The following is a 24,416-nucleotide window of genomic DNA, read 5'->3' as shown; positions in this document are numbered from 1 at the left end:
TACGGGTGACTTGCATTATTCATTCCCATTCCTTCCTTGCTCGCCATTTAATACTTATTACATCTCGTGAGGCTCGTTCAATATTTGTTCTGTCTAATATAGGCTTTAGAGTGGTTGATGGTGTTCTCTGAAGCCGCTACGATTGCTTTCAAGGGCTCTGTCATCCCAAACCATGTCCCACCAACATAAACCTACCAACCAGGACTAAGGTCTATCTTAGGATTTCCTCTGCCAGTCAGATGGTCTGAATTCTCTGGGCTCATACATGCCAACAGTCATGGTTTTGTCAGGACAATCCTGTGGACCAAACAGTAAAACGGGCTGGAGATATGGAAACCTTACCCAAAGTGGGCAGGTTGGGGTTTCTTTGGTTGGGCATAAATAGTCCAAATTTGACAACTTGGATATGGGTAAGTATACATACTATTCCATGGAACCCACTACACCACCCTTCCCATCAGTCACATGGTTCAGCCTACTGCCCTAAAGACTACCCCAATCAGGCCACCACCCAAACCACAGTATCCACGCTTATATAAGCCACACTGTAGGGTATGCAATCTCAGCCACTCCATAATCAGACCTCAAATATTGTATAATATACACATTAAAAATACACCTTTGAGCCATGCAGAACCAAGGCTGTGAAGGAACTTTGAGATGATTCTCCAGAGGCTCATTTACAGCCTCAAAACTAAAATGCTGAAATAGCTTTCTATGTCTCCAGTGTTATAATTAGATATTACGCTCACTGATTCCTTGAATCCAGGGATATCACGCTCTACTGGGAGCTTCACTCTACAACTATAAATATGTGCACCATGCAGAAGCCTCAGAGAAGAGCAACCGAACCCCCCCGTGTGTCTACACTGTAATGCTGGCTATAGCGCTGTGAGTGTCCATTAACTTGCAGGTAGATACTGAATATATTGGTGACAGAAGTTAGTGACCCCTTCCATGTTTGTGTCTCTTCTGCCATATCGAAGAGAAATGGCACTGGAGAGTCATAAGTTGGACACCATCGTTCTAGACAGAGGCATGGCCAGAGTTAGCAGTATGAGGATGGACTCCATCAATGTCTGGAAATGGACTCCATCACTATAGGACATGCCAAAAAAGCCAAAGTATGCCTGGGTCTACACCAAGTTTTATATTAGGTCATATGGGTGTCATAGGGACGGGCTCATTACTTAGGAACATCTCTATAAGTGAATGATAAGCTGTTTTGTGATAGTCTATTCTGGTGGACGTGAGTCATCCACCTATTCCTAGTGACTGCGCATTTTTTTTAGGGGTGCATGTGATGTACTCATAGCAATCAGGTTATAACAAGTTATCCTCTATCCATAACTATCAGGCTGAAGGGGTCCTACCGCAGGGACCCCCACCGATCACGAGAACGAAGGCCCCCTACCCTGTGGAGCCCCCTGAAATGGATGGAGCAGCTGGTTGGAAAATCATGTCGTAGCTCCATTAATTTCTATGCTGTACTCGGCTTTGTTCGGTGCTCCCATAGAAATGAATGGAGCGATGGTGCACTTTTCCGATCATGCGCATAGGGGATAACTTGTTATAACTGGAATACCCCTTTAAGGCTACACAGTACCTCTGATCTGTGTGGAACTGTTTATATGCTACCCATAGAAGTCAATGAGGCCATACTCTGATTGCACACTAAAACATATGGATTTTTATTTTTTTTTCAGTTGGATTCCACATGAATCTTAGGGAAGGGGGGGGGGGGGGGAAACAACAACAGAGCATGCTCCATTAAAAGGTGACTTAATATGGAGGACAACTCTAGAACCCACAGACAGTGATGCTAAAGATGTAATGTACAACACCTTATGATGATCCATGGCAGTAAATGAACTCTTATTGAAATTAAAATGCTTCATCTGTATACAGGAACTGCGAGACATCCCAAGGAACATGGACATGTTATGGATAGAGGTAAGTCTGATAGGTAGATACTCATTCTAGTATGTGCAGCAGAAAAGAAGTCTGTAAGTTATAATGCATATATATATATATATATATATATATTATTTTTCTAGACATCTGACGAGCTCAACACTGTCACGTTCTTGTGTGAGATCTCCTAGAAGAATTGCTACCATCCAGTTTTCCAATGTTGAATTCCACATCTGATCCTGGGAATGTTACCATGATGTTCTCTTACACCAACGGAGTTGATGATGTCACCAGAACTGTTTTTCTGATTACATCTCTTTTGTGTTTCACCTTCTTCTCCTACTTCATCGCCATTATGCTGAAGGTCTTCTTCACCACTCCTCACATGCAGGAGAACCCTCGATACGTCCTTTTTGTCAACATGCTCATCAATGACACGTTGTTTATGATCTCAACAAATTTCATTGTAGTGTCTTACATGAATTCTATTTATTTCCCCATAATAGTCTGTTTCATCATTCAAAGCTTCTTCGGCACTTTCTTTCTAGTGACCCCATACAACTTGGCCGTCATGTCTCTAGAACTTTACATAGCCATATGTTTCCCACTGAGACATGTACAGTTTTGTACACCAAGGAGAACTAAATATGCAATTGCTGTGATCTGGGCCGTAGGGCTGTCTCTAAGTAGTATAAACTTCATTACTGTGATCTACTTTGCAGAAAGAAACTCATATTCCCTTTATGAGTTGTGTGGTGCTATAAAGATAATAAGCCCCATACAAAATGTGGTCAGGGCCTTCAACAATATTCTTAGCTTCACCATGGTGGCCTTGATCATTGTATTTACCTACATTAATGTCATGCTGGTTGCTAGGAGGGTCGGTTCTGGTCGTTCTTCAGCCATTAAAGCTGGGAAAACTGTGATGCTCCATGCCTTCCAACTCATGTTGTGTACAGCCTCCTTAATCTCGACCGTAACCGAGACCTATGTGAACAATTACATGTTTTACTTAATCATTTCAAACTACGTTTTGTTCACATGTGTGCCCAGATTCCTCAGTCCGGTCATCTATGGAGTAAGAGAAGAAGATTTCCGAAAACATATAAGAAAATATTGCACAATATCTTGTGTCTGTCGTCCACAACAAGGTTTTGAAAAATAATAATTATCCCAATTAAGGACTGCATAAATAAGTACCCTTCTCCACTTCTCACATAAATGGGTGTTGTTTTTGGCAACGAGGTCATTAGGAGTCACTCCCATTGATAGCAGGGTCATAATATCAAGATATCTCCATCAATAAAGATAGCGGAGGTGGTCATACTGGAGAGCTCAATGACTGATGAATTTTTCCTCAGATACTACTTCTGATGGCCACCAAATACTTGCCCTATTTAATGGGCTCAGGTCATGTATGTGCTGCAATGACAAGAAGAAATGGCCAGAAGCAGAAACAGCTCAGCCATGAAACATTGGTCTACATGTTCATATGAGGGGAGTGTTGATCTCTGAAGAACAAAAAGTGAAGCTCCTTGGTGGCACCTACCTACAGCAAAAATCCAAGGTAACACAGCAAGCAGGAGCCAAAACACTTTACCTCCATAGTGTGACCCCTACAGTAATGACATCCATAGTGTGACCACTCTTACAGTAGAGATTTCCATAGTGTGACTGCTCTTACAGTAGAGATTTCCATAGTGTGACCGCTCTTACAGTAGAGTCCTTCACAGTGTGACTGCTCTTACAGTATAAACCTCCATACTAGGACCGCTCTTACAGTAGAGATCTCCATACTGTGACTGCTCCTACAGTAGAGACCTTCATACTAGGACCGCTCTTACAGTAGAGATCTCCATAGTGTGACTGCTCTTACAGTAGAGACCTCCATAATGTGATTGCTCTTACAGTAGAGACCTCCATAATGTGACTGCTCTTACAGTAGAGACCTCCATACTAGGACCACTCTTACAGTAGATACCTCCATAGTGTGACTGCTCTTACAGTAGAGACCTCGATAGTGTGACTGCTCTTACAGTAGAGACCTCCATAGTGTGACCGCTCTTACAGTAGAGACCTCTATAGTGTGACCGCTCTTACAGTAGAGACCTCTATAGTGTGACCGCTCTTACAGTAGAGACCTCTATAGTGTGACCGCTCTTACAGTAGAGACCTCCATAGTGTGACCGCTCTTACAGTAGAGACCTCCATAGTGTGACTGCTCTTACAGGAGAGACCTCGATAGTGTGACTGCTCTTACAGTAGAGACCTCCATAGTGTGACTGCTCTTACAGTAGAGACCTCGATAGTGTGACTGCTCTTACAGTAGAGACCTCCATAGTGTGACTGCTCTTACAGTAGAGTCCTCCACAGTGTGACTGGTCTTACAATAGAAACCTCCATACTAGGACCGCTCTTACAGTAGAGACCTCCATAATGTGACTGATCTTACAGTAGAGACCTCCATATTGTGACTGCTCTTACAGTAGATACCTCCATACTAGGACCACTCTTACAGTAGAGACCTCCATAGTGTGACTGCTCTTACAGTAGAGGCCTCCATAGTGTGACTACTCTTACAGTAGAGACCTCCATACTAGGATCGCTCTTACAGTAGAGACCTCCATAGAGTGCCTACGTTTACAGTGTCACCACATTAGATTTTTTTTTCCAACTGTCCACCACATTGTATGGGATATTAAAGGGTCTTACTTGCCCTGCTATGTATAGCCCAGGGCAAGGGCTCTTTTATTTACAATAACACACTGCCGGCGGAGGCTTCCGTCCGGCAGTGAGCCCGGTGACAGGCTAGGGCAGCGCTAAAGCCCGCCCATCAGTGCCCGCGACGTCAGCGGGCTCACTGCTGGGCGGAAGCATTCGTCCTGCGCGATTCAGCGCAGGGCAAAGGAGAGCATCGGAGCATGAACTCCGATGCTTAAGTCAGGGGGGCTGCCTGGGTGAAAATGGGGATATGTCAGGGTTCAGCTCTGAACCCAGACAACCCCTTTAAATGGAAGGCGAGAAGCAAAGAAGGAAAACAGAAAAAACGGAAAGTGGCTGTGTCAGGAAGAGGTTAATACTATACACGGGTTTTGTGATTGTGACGCTGCTCAAGCACATATTATTATATTTATAATTCATTTATTGTATTTTACCTTTTTATGCTCTGTATATGTAATTGCACATCGTTATGTAAATTGATCACATGGTATAAATACTTGGAATTACATGTATCACATTGATTGTAAAAAGTCCCACAGTGAATACCCTGCTGAATTCTCACTCATATCCCGGAGCAGGGTTGCCAACTGTCCAGAAATTTCTGGACAATCCATTAAATTAAGCAACTTTTTTCCTATATCCGTGAAAAAAATAGATGTGTCCGTGATTTTTTTTGAGGCTGGTGGTTCTAGACTAGACTATTTTATAGGTAATTTTCATCATTTTACAGCTCACAGTCAATGATGGTAATGGTTCTTATCTGTATATTGAGCTACAGACATGCATCACTTATAATCTTTAGCATTCATTATGGTTTTTTTTTATTTGTCCTTAAAAAATGTTGGCTGCCTGTGATTTTGTAGTAAGTTAACATGGACAAAACGTTGATGGTGTCCATATGTCTTCCTGGTTCCTAGTATATGCTGAGGAGAGCAGTATAATAAGGGTTAAATCTTAGACCTGTAGCTCGAGTCTTGATGAGGTCTCCTAGCCCAGTGCGCTCTATCACCAGGCTGTGCTGGTCTCTTCTTCTCTCAGACTGGAGACAAGCCATAATCTCTGGGAGGACACCGGATTCCCTGTGTACGGAAGCTTCATGTACGGCGGGTGGCTTTGTTCTCCTAGATCAGGGGTAGGCCACCTGCAGCACTCCAGCTGTTGTGCAACTACAACTCCCAGCATGCATATTTACTGTGCTCTTCTCCAAACCTCCATAAAAATGAATGAAGCATGCTGGGAATTGTAGTTTCACAGCAGCCGGAGTGCCGAAGGTTGCTGATCCCTGTCCTAAACTGAGATTAGCTCAGCCTCGTCCAGGTGGTCAGGGATTAATGTTGTGTTGTCAGCATCTGGACAAGTATTCATGATTTTGCTTTCCATGATACACAACCTGTAGATAAAACTGGCGAGGAGGTCAGTCTAAAGGTTTTTCTGGCTTGTGAGTCTTCACTTTGTGTAACAAGCAGTCTACACTGAACCTTTTACTCCAGGGAAAGGTAATCCCACCAGACTGGCTGTCACATATGGTGGAGGATGCCGGCAGGAGGACATTGTAGGAGCAATAACATATGGTGGAGGATGCCGGCAGGAGGACATTGTAGGATCTGTCACATATGGTGAAGGAAGCGGACAGGAGATTGTAGGATCTGTCACATATGGTGGAGGATGAGTGCAGGACATTGTAGGATCTGTCACATATGGTGGAGGATGCGGGCAAGACATTGTAGGATCTGTCACATATGGTGGAGGATGAGTGCAGGACATTGTAGGATGCCGGCAGGAGGACATTGTAGGATCTGTCACATATGGTGGAGGATGCCGGCAGGACATTGTAGGATCTGTCACATATGGTGAAGGATGAGTGCAGGACATTGTAGGATGCAGGCAGGACATTGTAGGATCTGTCACATATGGTGAAGGATGAGTGCAGGACATTGTAGGATGCCGGCAGGAGGACATTGTAGGATCTGTCACATATGGTGGAGGATGCCGGCAGGACATTGTAGGATCTGTCACATATGGTGAAGGATGAGTGCAGGACATTGTAGGATGCCGGCAGGAGGACATTGTAGGATCTGTCACATATGGTGGAGGATGCCGGCAGGACATTGTAGGATCTGTCACATATGGTGAAGGATGAGTGCAGGACATTGTAGGATGCCGGCAGGACATTGTAGAATCTGTCACATATGGTGAAGGATGAGTGCAGGACATTGTAGGATGCCGGCAGGAGGACATTGTAGGATCTGTCACATATGGTGGAGGATGCGTGCAGAGCATTGTAGGAGCAATAACATATGGTGAAGGATGCCGGCAGGACATTGTAGGATCTGTCACATATGGTGGAGGATGCAAGCAGGACATTGTAGGATCTGTCACATATGGTGAAGGATGAGTGCAGGACATTGTAGGATGCAGGCATGACATTGTAGGATGGGTCACATATGGCAAAGCATGCCGGCAGGACATTGTAGGATGGGTCACATATGGTGGAGGATGCAGGCAGGACATTGTAGGATCTGTCACATATGGTGGAGGATGCAGGCAGGACACTGTAGGATGGGTCATATATGGTGGAGGATGCCGGCAGGACATTGTAGGATCTGTCACATATGGTGGAGGATGCCGGCAGGGCATTGTAGGATGGGTCATATATGGTTGAGGATGCAGGCAGGACATAATAGGATCTGTCACATATGGTGGAGGATGTCGGCAGGACATTGTAGGATCTGTCACATATGGTGAAGGATGAGTGCAGGACATTGTAGGATGCAGGCAGGACATTGTAGGATGGGTCACATATGGCAAAGCATGCCGGCAGGACATTGTAGGATGGGTCACATATGGTGGAGGATGCAGGCAGGACATTGTAGGATCTGTTACATATGGTGGAGGATGCAGGCAGGGCATTGTAGGATCTGTCACATATGGTGGAGGATGCAGGCAGGGCATTGTAGGATCTGTCACATATGGTGAAGGATGCAGGCAGGACATTGTAGGATGGGTCACATATGGTGAAGGATGCAGGCAGGACATTGTAGGATGGGTCACATATGGTGAAGGATGCAGGCAGGACATTGTAGGATGGGTCACATATGGTGAAGGATGCAGGCAGGGCATTGTAGGATCTGTCACATATGGTGGAGGATGCAGGCAGGACATTGTAGGATGTGTCACATATGGTAAAGAATGAGTGCAGGACATTGTAGGATGCAGGCAGGACATTGTAGGATCTGTCACATATGGTGGAGGATGCAGGCAGGACATTGTAGAATCTGTCACATATGGTGGAGGATGCATGCAGGACATTGTAGGATCTGTCACATATGGTGGAGGATGCATGCAGGACATTGTAGGATGGGTCACATATGGTGGAGGATGCAGGCAGGACATTGTAGGATCTGTCACATATGGTGGAGGATGCAGGCAGGACATTGTAGGATGGGTCACATATGGTGGAGGATGCAGGCAGGACATTGTAGGATCTGTCACATATGGTGGAGGATGCAGGCAGGACATTGTAGGATGGGTCACATATGGTGGAGGATGCAGGCAGGACATTGTAGGATCTGTCACATATGGTGGCGGATGCAGGCAGGACATTGTAGGATCTGTCACATATGGTGGAGGATGCAGGCAGGACATTGTAGGATCTGTCACATATGGTGGAGGATGCAGGCAGGACATTGTAGGATCTGTCACATATGGTGGAGGATGCAGGCAGGACATTGTAGGATCTGTCACATATGGTGGAGGATGCAGGCAGGACATTGTAGGATGTGTCACATATGGTGGCGGATGCATGTAGGACATTGTAGGATGGGTCACATATGGTGGTGGATGCAGGCAGGACATTGTAGAATCTGTCACATATGGTGAAGGATGAGTGCAGGACATTGTAGGATGCAGGCAGGACATTGTAGGATGCAGGCAGGACATTGTAGGATCTGTCACATATGGTGGAGGATGCAGGCAGGACATTGTAGGATGGGTCACATATGGCAAAGCATGCCGGCAGGACATTGTAGGATCTGTCACATATGGTGAAGGATGCCGGCAGGACATTGTAGGATCTGTCACATATGGTGAAGGATGAGTGCAGGACATTGTAGGATGGGTCACATATGGCAAAGCATGCCGGCAGGACATTGTAGGATGGGTCACATATGGTGGAGGATGCAGGCAGGACATTGTAGGATCTGTCACATATGGTGGAGGATGCCGGCAGGGCATTGTAGGATGGGTCATATATGGTTGAGGATGCAGGCAGGACATAATAGGATCTGTCACATATGGTGGAGGATGCCGGCAGGACATTGTAGGATCTGTCACATATGGTGAAGGATGAGTGCAGGACATTGTAGGATGCAGGCAGGACATTGTAGGATGGGTCACATATGGCAAAGCATGCCGGCAGGACATTGTAGGATGGGTCACATATGGTGGAGGATGCATGCAGTACATTGTAGGATCTGTCACATATGGTGGAGGATGCAGGCAGGGCATTGTAGGATCTGTCACATATGGTGGAGGATGCAGGCAGGGCATTGTAGGATCTGTCACATATGGTGAAGGATGCAGGCAGGACATTGTAGGATGGGTCACATATGGTGAAGGATGCAGGCAGGACATTGTAGGATCTGTCACATATGGTGTAGGTGTAAGCCGTGTACCAGGGTGGGCTCCCCAGGATACAGTGAAGTCATAAACAAGAAAAGCAACCCCAACACCAGCTTTTGCCAAAACAGAATTTTACTTAAATGTGGCAATAAACACAACCACACATGCTGAGAACATACAATAAATGTACATACACCCAGCCCGAAGGCTGAGACCCTTGTGCTGCACAGCACGGCGCCCTCTGATGGATGAAGGAGGAAAGTGCAGTAATTTACCTACTGGCGGGCACAACTAAACTGCTTCACCTTACCTGTTATCAGGGGAGCACCCAGGAATTTTGTCTAGGGGGGTCCGAAAGGCAAAAAAATGTGGCATGTGTAGTGCGCTGTGCTAATTAAATTTTTCAAAGCCCCCTTTATATTTAAAAATGCAGGGAAGGGGTGTAGTGTGTTGCGCTGATTCTTTTACTTGGCGATTCTAAAAGCCGTGCAGGAAAATAACAATGCGGCGCGCGAAGCCCCGCCCATTATTAAAATCCTCTCCTACATATAATAGGCCACTCCCAACAAACACTGTACAGCTGACATTCTATAGTTGAGGCCTGTCTCTACACATCATACGGAGAGAGGAGGACCTGTCCTGGCTGCACTGCCTGCTTCACATTATACAATAGACAGCCGGCTACAGCCAGGAAGCTCCTCCGCTCTTCTCCTTCCCCAGATCCTGCTCAAGGCCTGTGGTTCCCCCCACCATCTGCCACCCGCCCGTGGCCTGCTGCCCCCTTTGGCCGTCCTCACCCAGCTCTGAATCCTCCTTCTGCAAATGGCATCTCCTCTCCTACATAGCGCCCCATACCTCTTACATCCAGTGATGTCACCTTTGTTGTAGACGTTCTCTTTCTTTATCTTCTCCATTCAGACCAGACCGCCATGATGATTTTTCAGCCATCTCCCATCTCTGCAGAGATTAACAAACAGACATTAGTTTTCCACATTTCCATCATCTTCACATCTTCTGAACACCCTTTTCTGCCACCCCCAATACTGTGCCCGCTGTGCCCCCAATACTATACTGCAGAAACGGTCCCCCTGGAAATACTACTACCACACAGATAGTGCCCCCTTCAACAATTATTGGCACACAGTGCTCTAAAAAAATAACTGCGCCCAGACACTAATAGTATAAAGATAATGTCCCCCAAAAATTATTGTGCTAAGCTGATACTGTGGCAGGGTGCCCCCCAAAGTAACAGGGCTCCCCAAAATAGAAATAATTCTCTGCCAGAGCACACTTAGTAGTAATAATGCCCCTATAGTGCCCATACTAGTAATCATGTTCCTCATAGCCCCCCAGTATTAGCAAAGCTCCGCATAATACCTCCTAGTACTAATAATTCTCCCTACAATATGACAGTACATGAAATACCCCCGCTTAGTGCCCGCTGTTGAGCTAATGTCCCCATAATGTATGCCAGTATAAAATACCCCTATATAGTGCCCCAGTAAATGCCCTCATAGTGCTCCTCTCCCCCTTCCCCATAGTGTCCCCCATAATATGCCAGTAAAAAATGCCCCTTCTAAGTGCCACCATATGCACCAATAGTGCTCCTCTCCCCCATAGTGCCGCTCTCCCCTATAGTGCCTACCCTAATGTGCCAGTAAAAAAATGCCCCCTTAGTGCCACCAGATGCCATAATGCCCCCATAATGTGCCAATAAGAATAAAGGCCCCTTTAGAGCCCCCACTTCCCCTTAGTGCCCCCAAATAATGCCCCTATAGTGCCACCAGATGCCCCATAGTGCCATTCTCCCCTATAGTGCCCCCATAATATGTCAATAAAAAAAGCCCCTTTAGAGCCCCCATAGTGCTCCTCTCCCCCATGGTGCCCCCCAAATAATGCCCCTATAGTGCCACCAGATGCCCCCTAGTGCCGTTCTCCCCTATAGTGCCCCCCATAATGTGTAAAAAAAAAAAGCCCCTTTAGAGCCCCCATAGTGCTCCTCTCCCCATGGTGCCCCCCCCCCATAATGTGCCAGTAAGTGCCACCTAAAAAAAAAGTACCACCAGATGCCCCATAGTGCCGTTCTCCCCTTTAGTGCCCCCATAGTGCCAGCTCCCCCCCTCCAAAAAAAAAAAAAATACACTGATACTTACCTCCATCAGCAGCGATGCGATGCAGGCTCTTCCGGCCTGTGTCCCTGCTGTGTGCTGCCCGGCTCAGGCGTGTGATGATGACGTCATCGCGCCGCCTGAGCCGGCCTCTGATAGGCTGCAGGCATTAGTGCCTGCAGCCTATCAGAAAAACAGGGGAGGGACACACCTCTCCCTCCCCTGCCGCAGCACAGCACAGGCATCTGTATCGCTGTCCTAAGGACGGCGATACAGATGGATTAGATATGGAGATGAGCGCTTCCACAATGGAAGCGCTCATCTCCTAGTACTCCTACTGCCCCCCCACCCCCCCCCCCCCCCCCCCCCCCCACCACCGCAATTACATCCAGGGCCGCGCTGTCTGTGGTGATCGGCTGTGCGGCCCTGAAGGATTAAAAAAAATAATTTTGTCTGGTTTTCCTTGTAGGTGCGCCACTGCCTGTTATTACCCTAAAAACAAGAACCACTGTATGGGTGTGTGTTATGGGATATCCTGCGGTGCAGCACAACAGCTTACAATCGTACCAAGTTCTACAGTATTCCCCCTCCCATAACTGGTCCTGTAGCACGTGTATGTGTATTCCTCCTGAGCAAAACACGCCAGCCTGGCTTGAGTTTGTGAGAATTTTATCAGCTCTCCAATGTGAAATGTCACTTTAAGTTATGGAGTCCTTGAAATGAACAGTAGTAACACTTGTGGCCTGATACAAACAGAAACCCTAACTAACTAACTACAGGCCTGGTCTCTAAACACCAACACTGTGATGAGGTGCGTGCATGATCTTACCGACCCGGGTCTGCTTTGCATCCGCTGGTGTCTCTGAACAGACAAATATCTCTCTAACAAGCATGCGGTACCACAGTGTATGTTGATTTGTTCCTCTGCTCTCATCAGCGTTCCTGGCAGCAATCCTCATTCCTCTAGACCGAATCAGGGTCTTGGACACGATCAGCTTCGCTTAGCTGCAGCTCTGGTCACTGAGGTATGCTCTCACACCTGGATGCCATGAGATTCTCTGCTCACACAGTTCATTAGTAGTGTTGGACGAACATCGGCCAGGGCGATTCGCGAACGCGATCGCACAAACGCAATCAAATGTTCGCAAACGGTCAATGGATATCAGTTTTACTGCAGGAGAGTGAACTACAGGCCACAAAAATTATTCATTCACTGTACAGAAAAGAACAATTGATAAGGTGGCTGGAGGTACATTAGGCGGTCACCGTATAACAATTTTACTGTTGGCCAGTTAGATTACAGGCCCCAAAAATGATTCATTCACCGTACAGAAAAAAACAATTGATAATGTGGCTGGAAGTACATTAGGTGGTCACCGTATAAAATTTTACTGTTGGCCAGTTAGACTACAGGCCCCAAAAATTATGCATTGACCATACATAAAAGGGAAGGTAGGGAAGGTAACAGCAAACTGAAAGACAAACTAAACAATGGACTAGGACCCACAAGCTAGGAAAAAACAAGGTCACCTCCTAGCAATCCCTGACACACTTTCCCTAGGCTGCTAAGCCCATGTGCATACCTCAATGGTAGATATACAAATGTCCCCGTGCCTAAGACTATAACACACTAAACAGAACCTCAGCAATCGGGAAAAAGGGTAAGAGACACCCAGCGCCTTCTACCACCGAAGGCGCTAGCGTCCCCACTAGAGGTCCCAACAGAAACCAAAAGGAAAAAGAGAAGGGAAAAGACTTATCTGATACGAGAAGGAGCAGACGATCCACCAAGCATCCAAAACTCACACAAGGTAGAACTATAATCTGCAAAGGCTATAGGGAAAAAGGGAGGTACAAATAGCTTCACTAATCACCAAAATAACACCACCTAAGAGAAGGTGGAACTGTGCTCAATCCCACAACAAACAAACTATCAGGTCGAGTCACATGCAGCAATTCTGACAGATCTCCTCAAACCACCCACAGGGCAGGGCGTGACATTATGTGGCCGGAGGTATATTAGACGGTCAATGGATATCAATTTTACTGCAGGCAAGTGGACTACAGGCCCCCAAAATTATTTATTTACCGTACAAAAAAGATTAAGTGATTATGTGGCTGGAGGTATATTAGATGGTCATTGGATGACAATTTTACTTCAGGCCAGGGGAGTATAGGCCCCAAAAATTATTCATTCAATGTACAGAAAAGAACAAGTGATTTGGCTGGAGGTATATTAGACGGTCATTGGATATCAATTTTACTGCAGGCCAGTACAAATAAATGTCAAATACATATGTTTAAAAGAACTAAAAATATAAAATTGGATCAAAAACATGGCTAACTAAAATCCTCTTGATTAAACCCCAAATGATAATAGGTGAAATTCGATAACACATAGTCGTCACAGGTGTTGAATTCCTCTGAGGTCCCAACAATTAGGCATTCACTGTACAGAAAAGATCAAGTAATTATGTGGCTGGAGGTATATTAGACGTGTGTGACACCTGCGTTGCAACCTTTCATAAATTTTTCTCTTCCGTCCACATCCAGTAAGATTAGCTACAGTGCCATGGGTTGTAAACTTCTTGATTATGTTGCACACCATGGACAAAGGAACATCAAGATCTCTGGAGATGGACTTGTAACCTTGAGATTGTTGATATTTTTCCACAATTTTGGTTCTCAAGTCCTCAGACAGTTGTCTTCTCCTCCTTCTGTTCTCCATGCTTAGTGTGGAACACACAGACACACAATGCAAAGACTGAGTCAACTTCTCCCCTTTTTATCTGTTTTCAGGAGTGATTTTTATATTGCCCACACCTGTTCCCAGGGCCGGCTCCAGGTTCATGTGGGCCCTTGGGAAATAAAGTCTCAGTGGGCCCCCTTGTGGTATTTTGCACGGCGCTTGCAGCAATGAAACTGCATGTATTATACTGTAGATTAAATACCTTACACAGAGCATGCTACAGAGAGGATATATGTGAATCAGTCCTTATGTGCCTACTTAAATTTTATACCCAGTGTTTCAGTCCCTCAGGTCTACTCTCAGATATGTGACCCCTCACAGTAGTTATGCCCAGCTATGTGCCCCCTCACAGTAGATATGCCAAGATATGTGCCCCCCTCACAGTAGATATGTCAAGATATGTGTCCCATCACAGTGGATATCCCAAAATATGTGGCCCCTCACAGTAGATATGCCAAAATATGTGGCCCCTCACAGTAGATATGCCAAGATATGTGCCCCTCACAGTAGATATGCCAAGATATGTGCCCCCTAACAGTAGATATGCCAAGATATGTGCCCCCTTCACAGTAGATATGCCAAGATATCTGCCCCCTCACAGTACATATACCAAGATATGTGCCCCCTCACAGTAGATATGCCAAGATATGTGCCCCCTCACAGTACATATGCCAAGATATGTGCCCCCTCACAGTTGCTATGCCAAGATATGTGCCCCCCTCACAGTAGATATCCCAAAATATGTGCCCCCTTACAGAAGAAATGCCAAGATATGTGCCCCCTTCACAGTAGATATCCCAAAATATGCGCCCCCTCACAGTTGATATGCCAAGATATGTGCCCCCTCAGTGTAGATATGCCAAGATATGTTCCCCCTTCACAGTAGATATCCCAAAATATGCACCCCCTCACAGTTGATATGCCAATATATGTGCCCCCTTCCCAGTAGATATCCCAAAATATGTGCCCCCCTTTACAGTTGATATGCCAAGATATATGCCCCCTCACAGTAGATATGCCAAGATATGTGCCCCCTTCACAGTAGGTATCCCAAAATCTGTGCCCCCTCACAGTTTATATGCCAAGATATGTGCCCCTCACAGTAGATATGCCAAGTCATGTGCCCCCTTCACAGTAGATATGCCAAGTCATGTGCCCCCTTCACAGTAGATATCCCAAAATATGTGCCCCCTCACAGTTGATATGCCAAGATATGTGCCCCCTCACAGTACATATGCCAAGATATGTGCCCCCTTCACAGTCGATATCTTAAAATATATGCCCCATGACAGTTGATATGCCAAGATATGTGCCCTCTTACGGTGGATATGCCAAGATATGTGGCCAGTGCGCCCTTCCTGGCACTGTTCCTCTTCACCCTCTACACTGCAGACTTCTCTATCAACTCCCCAGGCTGCCACTTACAGAAGTTCTCTGATGACTCTGTAACACCCCAGAGTTGTGTTACGAAACCCTTCTACCCCGCTGCAATCTGTTAAGAGCTTTCACTTTGTCATCTGATGTCATTTTACATTATAACTTCACAGATATGCATAAAACATTGTCAACGCTAATGTTTATTGCTGTAATTTCCATGTTCACCAGCAGGTGGCAGCAATGTGTTGGTAAGGACTTAGGTTCAGTTTAGTAAATCTAAGCTGGAATAGTTCATTCCAGGTAAGCTCCCCCTCTGTGAGCAGAGGGGGCTGTGCCCACTAGAGATGGCCTTGCGGTTTGCCCGGCGGTCTTTCGCTGCGAACTTTGCGTGTTCGCCAAACATGCAAACATATGGAGATATTCGCGCCCTCCATATTCTTTTACTTTGTGAAGAACTTTGACCCATGACACATCCATCAGGAGGTACAGGACAGCCAATTGAGACGTTTCAGCACATGGACATACCCCCTACCTTATAAATAAACCTGATCTGGCCGCCATTTTACATTCAGTGTTTTGCCAGTGTAGGGAGAGGTTGCTGTGTGGAGCAGGGACAGGCTGTTAGGGACACCAAACGCTAGCTAATAGGGCCACAAAAGTCCTTTTAAGGACTGGTATAGGTGTGCTATCGATAGGTGTGATACACAGAGGGGTGCGATGTACTTATATTATACTTTTATAATGAGTCAAAAAACACATAAATCTATATAGTGATCACCTGGAAGTCAGGGGCCTAGGGGCTAGGGGCTTACTAGGGCTATTTTTATATAGGGTAAGGTTCCGGACGGGGTCGCTCTTATCAGGGCGGGTGGTCTGTGGTGAGGCTATCAGGGCCAGAATAGCACCCCCTGTAGGGCAATATCAGGGACAGTTCTTTGCCCACCCTGTCCTTCAATACCGCATCATCATCTAGCCCAGGAATAGATGTTTTTTGCTTTCCCTCCTGGATTCATGGATGTGCACTGGAACCCCCCGGATTGTGGTAGGACATATGGTTTCTGATTTAGTGCCGCCGAGCACTTGTTATTGCCGACCACATCTATGCTTTTTGCTTAAAGGGCTTCTGTCACCAGGATTAACGATATAGCGATATTTATATGTGCCCATCCCATTAGTCTCCATGCAGTGTTTATAATGATCCCACTGTTTATGCTCTGTGTGTGTTAGATTCTTATAAAAACCGATCTTATTGATATGTAAATTACCTCTGTCAGGAGCCCAAGGGGTTGTCCCACGGTATGTTGGAGCCCAGCCGTGCCCATTGATCCGGAGCCCAGCACCGCCTACCACTTAATTTATTCACTCCACTATCACTGACGTCAGTTCTTCTCAGTGCCGTAATCTCGCACAGAGGGATCCGGCGCATGCGCAGTTGACTCGTTGAGTGAATAAATTAAGTGGTAGGCGGTGCTGGCTCCGGATCAATGGGCACGGCTGGGATCCAACATACCGTGGGACAACCCCTTGGGCTCCTGACAGAGGTAATTTACAAATCAATAAGATCGGTTTTTATAAGAATCTAACACACACAGAGCATAAACAGTGGGATCATTATAAACACTGCATGGAGACTAATGGGCACATATAAATATCGCTATATCGTTAATCCTGGTGACAGAATCACTTTAACTTTAATAATTAAATTTATTTTCATTTTGAGGGATATCTTTTCCATTCACACGTCCGCAAAATGGGTCCGCATCCGTTCCGCAATCTTGAAGATCGGGTGCAGACCCATTCATTTGCAATGGGGCCGGAATGTGCTGTCCGCATCCGCATTTGCGGATCCGCACTTCCGCATCAGTGCTTCCGTTTCCACAAAAAAATTGAATATGTCCTATTCTTGTCCGCAGATGCAGACAAGATTAGGCATTTTCTATTATAGTGCCGGTGATGTGCGGTCCGCAAATTGCGGAATAAACATTGTCAGTGTCCGTGTTTTGCGGATCCGCAAAACACTTACGGATGTGTGAATGGACCCTCATAGTAAAATTATTAAAGGTTACGTTTTATCTTTATGTATATTCTAATGGATTGCCTTCCTTGTACAATGTTATAATATACTTTCTATGTTAGACAGTATATTATAGTGCATTTGTATTGTGCGGCAGTTGTGTGCAGTTCTGCTGCGATACTGCAGGTATATAGAGGGACAAGCGTTATTGGGCCAAATAATTTCTACTGGTCTGATATACCAGTCGTCCCCCAAAAAAACTGATTGAAGCGGGGGTGGTATATACCAATAATGTAACGGTCGCGTACACACACACACAGGGGGAAGGGAAGTGACCACTGAGCTCCACCCTTACCCCTGGCCCTGCCTACTTGCCTCGCGAGTCCTAATGACAGGGGACAACTGGACGGCAATCCCTAACTTGGAATAAGTGCAGGGATGACAGACAGACAAACAACAGGACGTGAACGGACCGAGTCAATACCAGGAAAGCTACAAAGTACAAATGGAGCAAGCAGAGAATTGTCAGGAGAAGCCGGGGTCATAAATACCAGGAGAGCAGCAAAGTACACAAGGAGCAGGCAGAGGATCGTCAGGAATTCAGCAGGAGGTAAGTACGCCAGGAAAGACCAAATCACAGGTGGAACCTAAATTAACAGGCAACCTATGGCCAGCAGGCTGCCTGTATTTATAGTGGGGAGTGAGGGTCATGTGACGTGGCCAGCATCACATGACCGACAGACCAACCAGTCGAGCACCGAGTGATCAGCTCGGCGCTCAAGGCAGACTTAGGAGCAGGGAGCCACCCAGCTAGTAACGCCGCCCTGGGAATGAGGTCAAACACAGATCCTCTTTCCCAAAGCTAAGCAACAGGTCTGCGGGTAATGGGGGACCGAGTGCACTTTCGGAACCCCGTTACAGTACCCCCCCTTTTACGAGGGGCCACCGGACCCAAGACTTCAGGCGATGGCTTTTCAGGGTGTTCTAAGTGAAATTTTCAAACAAGTCTAGGAGCATGAACCTCCCTGGCAGGTACCCAAGATCTCTCTTCAGGTCCATACCCCTTCCAGTGAATCAGGTACTGCAAGGAATTACGCACCTTCCTGACATCCACTATTTTAGACACCACATACTCGACAGCATCATTAACAAGAACCGGCGGAGGCGAGGCTTTTGATGGTACTACCGGTTCAAAATATTTTTTAAGTAGAGACTTATGGAACACATTATGAATGTGGAATGACTCGGGGCTTCTCCAACCTAAAAGATACCGGGTTAATCACTTCCGTGATCTTATATGGTCCAATAAAATAAGGAGCAAATTTTTTAGAATCTACCTTAAGAGAGAGATTCTTGGAGGACAACCATACCTTATCCCCAACCTGAAAATTCACCCCCCTTGAACGTCTCCTATCGTCCTTGAGTTTCTGAGAACTTTGAGCCTTTTCTAAGTTCGATTGAACCCGGGCCCAAACTGTGCACAGTTCAGAGGAGAGCCTATCCGCCTCAGGGTTAGAGAAGGAGACGGATGACCCAGAATGAAAACGGGGATGGAAACCATGGTTACAAAAGAAAGGTGAAACCCCAGCAGAAGAATTGACACGGTTAATTAAAGCAAATTCAGCCAATGGAAGAAATTTCACCCATAATTGCTGGTCATCAGCAACATACGACCTCAAGAATTGTTCGACAGACTGATTAAGGCGTTCAGTCTGCCCATTACTCTCAGGGTGGTAGGCAGAGGAAAAAGACAATGAAATTTTACATTTTTGACTGAAGGCCCTCCAGAATTTGGACACAAACTGCACACCCCTGTCAGAAACAATATTTTCCAGGATACCATGCAATCGAACAATTTCTTTCACAAAAATAGACGCCAAGGTTTTGGCATTCGGGAGTTTAGACAGGGGAATGAAATGGACCATCTTGCTAAACCTATTGACCACTACTCAAACTACAGTCTTACCCTCCGCCGGCGGTAGGTCAGTTATAAAGTCCATTGAGATATGGGACCAGGGTCTACTGGGAATGGGTAGGGGTCGTAGGTTACCAGCAGGGCGAGTCCTAGGTGTCTTGGACCTGGCAGAAACCTCACAGGCTGACACGTAGGACTTGACATCCCTAGTTAGAGTGGGCCACCAATAAGATCTAGAAACTTAGTGCCCTCAACACCCGGATGTCCACAAAAGGCAGAATCGTGACACTCACCCAACAGCTGGAGACGAAATTGTATGGGAACAAACAACTTATCTGTTGGGGTGGATACCAGTGCCAGATGTTGTTCAGACCTAATGCGAGCCGAGATATCCTGGGTAAGAGCTGCTATGAAGATTTTTGCTGGCAGGATGCTTTCAGATGGTACCTCAGTAGGTTGAAAAGCCTGGAAGCTCCGAGATAATGCATCCGCCTTCACATCTTTACTTCCCGGCCTGAACGTAATGGAAAAATCAAAACGAGTAAAAAAACAGAGCCCATCTGGCTTGACGGGGATTCAACCTCTTAGCAGACTCGAGAAACATAAGGTTTTTATGGTCAGTGACAACAGTTACACAATGCCTTGCCCCCTCCAGAAAATGCCTCCACTCCTCAAATGCCCATTTAATGGCCAGCAGCTCCCTATTCCCTATGTCGTAGTTTCTCTCTGTGGGAGAGAATTTCCTGGAGAAGAAGGCACATGGTCTCAGATTAGTGAGGCTAGCAGGACCTTGTGAAAGGACTGCTCCTGCGCCGTCCTCGGACGCATCCACCTCCACAATAAAAGGTTTCTCCTGATCAGGCTGGATCAGAATGGGAGCGCTACTGAAGGCCTTTTTTAATTTTTCAAATGAAGAAATGGCCTCAGTAGACCAATTCTCCAAATCCGCCCCTTTCTTAGTAAGGTCGGTCAACGGTTAAGCAATTACGGAAAAATTCATAATAAATTTACGATAGTAATTGGCGAAACCTAAGAACCGTTGTAAGGCCTTTAAGGATGAAGGTCTTACCCATTCCTTAATTGCTAGTACCTTACCAGGATCCATCTTGAAGGCGTGAGGAGTCAGAACATGCCCTAGAAACAGAATCTCCTGTACACCAAAGACACATTTCTCTTGTTTAGCGGATAGCTGATTCTCCCTCAACACCTCTAATACTTGTTTAACATGAGACACATGGGATTCGAAGTCAGGAGAGAATATCAAAATGTCGTCAAGATAGACAATAACAAATTTACCTAAGAACTCCTAAGAATGTCATTCATAAAGTTTTGGAACACAGCTGGGGCATTGCTGACTCCAAAAGGAATCACCTGATATTCAAAGTGTCCTACCGGAGTATTGAACGCCGTCTTCCATTCGTCTCCCTCCTTGATTCGGATTAGATTGCATGCCCCTTTCAGGTCAATTTTGGAAAACCAGGTTGCCCCCAGAACCTGGTTAAATAAATCCGGAATCAATGGGAGGGAATATCTATTCTGGACAGTGATTTTATTTAATCTCCGGTAATCGATACATGGCCTAAGACCACCATCTTTTTTCTTTACGAAGAAAAACCCCGCCCCCATAGGAGAGCCAGAAGGTCTATTATGCCCTTTGCCAAGGCTCTCCTTAATATAATCTTCCATGGCCTTGCGTTCGGGCATAGAAAGATTATAAATTCGTCCTTTAGGAAACTTGGCCCCCTCTACTAGCCCTATGGTACAATCATAAGGTCTATGGGGGGGTAGAACCTCCGGGGTTGGTGATGAGAATACATCAGAATATTCCATAACAACAGTGGGTAAAGTATCAGACTTTACTGAGACCCCAGTCTGTACCACGGACAAGCACGAGTCACACTTAGGCCCCCATCTCACCAACTCCCCATTGGACCAATCTATAGTGGGGTTATGTAGTCGGAGCCAAGGCAACCCTAGTACCACCTCAGCCGGTAGGTTCTCCAGGACTAAAAGCGAACATCTCTCTGAGTGGCACACACCCACGGTTAGAGAAATCTCAGAGGTACATAAGCTCACCGTACCACCAATAAGAGGAGTAGCATCAATAGCCATGACATGGATAGGAGTTGGTAAGGCAAACATAGGAATACCCAATCTTACGGCATACTCAGAGTCAATAAAGCTAGCCGCTGAGCCAGAATCAATAAAGGCCTTACCCAGCCATGTATCTACTCCCAGAGAAATCGTAATGGGTACCGAAAGCTTACATTTAGAAAATTCAGGGTGTACCTGGTCTTTAGGTTGCCTTGCCTTAGGAGACTTGACAGAGAGGACCTTCTTAGGACACTGGTTGATCCAATGGTCAGGATCTCCACAGTAAAAGCATTCTCCATGTCTGCGGCGAAGATTCCCTCGGGTCATGCCAACCTGCATGGGTTCCTCGGTGGAGACCTCAGCATTGTCTCTGGGATAGGCCTCTGGCTGGACCACCATCTGGGAAGAGAACTGTTGTTCCTGTCGTCTCTCTCTAACCCGTCGGTCGAGTCGGACAACAAGGGTCATCATCTCCTCTAAGGTCTCTGGAAGTTGATAACTGACCAGAAGATCCTTTAATTTATCAGACAGACCTGACCTGAACTGACTCTTCAGGGCTGGTTCGATCCATCCTGAGGGGACACACCACCTTCTGAATTGGGTGCAATAATCCTCCGCTGGTAGATTGCCCTGAACCAGTGCCTTTAGAGCCATCTCGGCTACTAGAGCCCTGTCTGATTCATCATAGAGGGTACCCAGGGCCTGAAAGAACCCCTCCACAGAATATAAACAACTGGCGCCAGCAGGTAAAGAGAACGCCCAGTCCTGGGGATCACCCTGTAATCGGGAAATGATAATGCCCACGCATTGACTCTCGGGGCCAGAGGACACGGGGCGCAAATGGAAGTAAAGTTTACAATTCTCCTTAAAAGAGAGAAACTTCTTCCGGTCTCCAGAAAAGGGTTCTGGAAGCTTAATCTGGGGCTCAAAATGCGGACTGGAGGCCTGAGGAGTGGAAGAACCTTGCCCTAACTCAAAAGAACTGAGTTTTTCCCCTAACTCCTGCACCCTCTGCGTCAGATTAGAGACATGGTCAGTCAGGGTCACCAGAGGATTCATAATACATTGGTTATTGGGCCTGTTAATCTGTAACGGTCGCGTACACACACACACACACAGGGGGAAGGGAAGTGACCACTGAGCTCCACCCTTACCCCTGGCCCTGCCTACTTGCCTCGCGAGTCCTAATGACAGGGGACAACTGGACGGCAATCCCTAACTTGGAATAAGTGCAGGGATGACAGACAGACAAACAACAGGACGTGAACGGACCGAGTCAATACCAGGAAAGCTACAAAGTACAAAGGGAGCAAGCAGAGAATTGTCAGGAGAAGCCGGGGTCATAAATACCAGGAGAGCAGCAAAGTACACAAGGAGCAGGCAGAGGATCGTCAGGAATTCAGCAGGAGGTAAGTACGCCAGGAAAGACCAAATCACAGGTGGAACCTAAATTAACAGGCAACCTGTGGCTAGCAGGCTGCCTGTATTTATAGTGGGGAGTGAGGGTCATGTGAAGTGGCCAGCGTCACATGACCGACAGACCAACCAGTCGAGCACTGAGGGATCAGCTCGGCGCTCAAGGCAGACTTAGGAGCAGGGAGCCACCCAGCTAGTAACACCGCCCTGAGAATGAGGTCAAACACAGATCCTCATTCCCAAAGCTAAGCAACAGGTCTGCGGGTAATGGGGGACCGAGTGCACCTTCAGAACCCCGTTACAAATAAACTTTCTTTATAGTGCATTTGGGTACTGTATAGTGCATTTGCGCATGTGCGTACGCGAAAATTATATTGCCGATATTTCGCATTGAAAAATTAATGAATGGAGATCGCAAATTCGAATAATACATCTGGTATGTCATTGTCCATGTTGTGGGGCTATTTGTGCACTTCTAGTAATTATCTCTTGGCTGCACATATGAGCTGAATGTTTTTCAGGTTTGCCTGCCATTAAAATGAATGGGATCCGCCGCGAACTTGCGGTTCGCAAACATTTGATCGCGTTCGCGAACCGTCCCGGCAGAAGGTTCGTCCATCACTAGTGCCCACATCCTGCAGCATGGGGAGGGAAAGAAGTTAGAGGGAGTGTGCCAGCCACCCTTGTTGGGGAAGGCTGTGCGTGTTAGGAGCTCCCAGATATAGGGAATAAAGCCAGGATTTTGTCTCGGCTGAGACATAGATCATAATCCCCAGCCTGAGCCCTGCAGCCTCAGCTAGATGACAAGCAAGCAGACAATCTCCAGTTCCAGGAAGGAAGCATACCCTGAGACGATAACTGTGAGTCAAGTCCAGAGACCTAGGAGAAGCCATATTCCTCCTCAGCTAGTCAGTCCCCATAAAGCAGAAGGTACATTTCAGTGCAGAAGACAAATTCCTGCCACATTACAGAGCTACTAAGCAGATGTCCTTTTCTGCAAGATCCTGGTTGAAAGAGCAGAAGATAAATTCCTGCCAACCATTGCTGAAAACCTGCTGGGACCTAAGACTAAAGCTGTACTTTGCTTGGATGAAAGTTACCCTCAGTAAAGACGAGTTTGAACTTTATCTAAAGGTCTGGATCTCAATTACTGCTGCAAAATCTCGCTATTACTCCTCCTATCACTACACTCATTTTATTGCAAGTGAGCCAGGAGCCAGGAGTCCAGCCGTACCCAGGTAGGAGACACCGTTGACACCATTATCACCACCATACAGAGACATTTCACCACTCTGGCATTCCTAACTTGGGGCGTGAGTTATAACACCTTGGAGGGCCCTGTGACAGTACTCTGCGCGCACGCTGCAATTGGCATCACGAACAAAACTATAGACTATTATACCCATATCCTGACCCACTGCATAATTTGGGTCAGCGTACCCCGTTTCTGCTCATTGCAACTCTGCTATAGTCGGCCTTATCACAGGT

General features: G+C 46.4%; 1 protein-coding gene across 1 annotated transcript; it reads left to right on the top strand.

Annotated features, from left to right (window-relative positions):
• Positions 1-2,167: 2,167 nt before the first annotated feature.
• On the top strand, positions 2,168-3,079 carry LOC120994047 (odorant receptor 131-2-like). Its single transcript, XM_040422507.1, has one exon. The coding sequence runs from the start codon at positions 2,168-2,170 to the stop codon at positions 3,077-3,079; it is 912 nt and encodes a 303-aa protein (XP_040278441.1).
• Positions 3,080-24,416: the final 21,337 nt, after the last annotated feature.

The sequence above is a fragment of the Bufo bufo genome, chromosome 3 (assembly GCF_905171765.1).
Source record: "Bufo bufo chromosome 3, aBufBuf1.1, whole genome shotgun sequence".
In the NCBI taxonomy this organism is placed as follows: Eukaryota; Metazoa; Chordata; class Amphibia; order Anura; family Bufonidae; genus Bufo; species Bufo bufo.
Note: the sequence above shows the minus strand (reverse complement) of the source record. Positions and strands in the feature narration are given on the sequence as shown.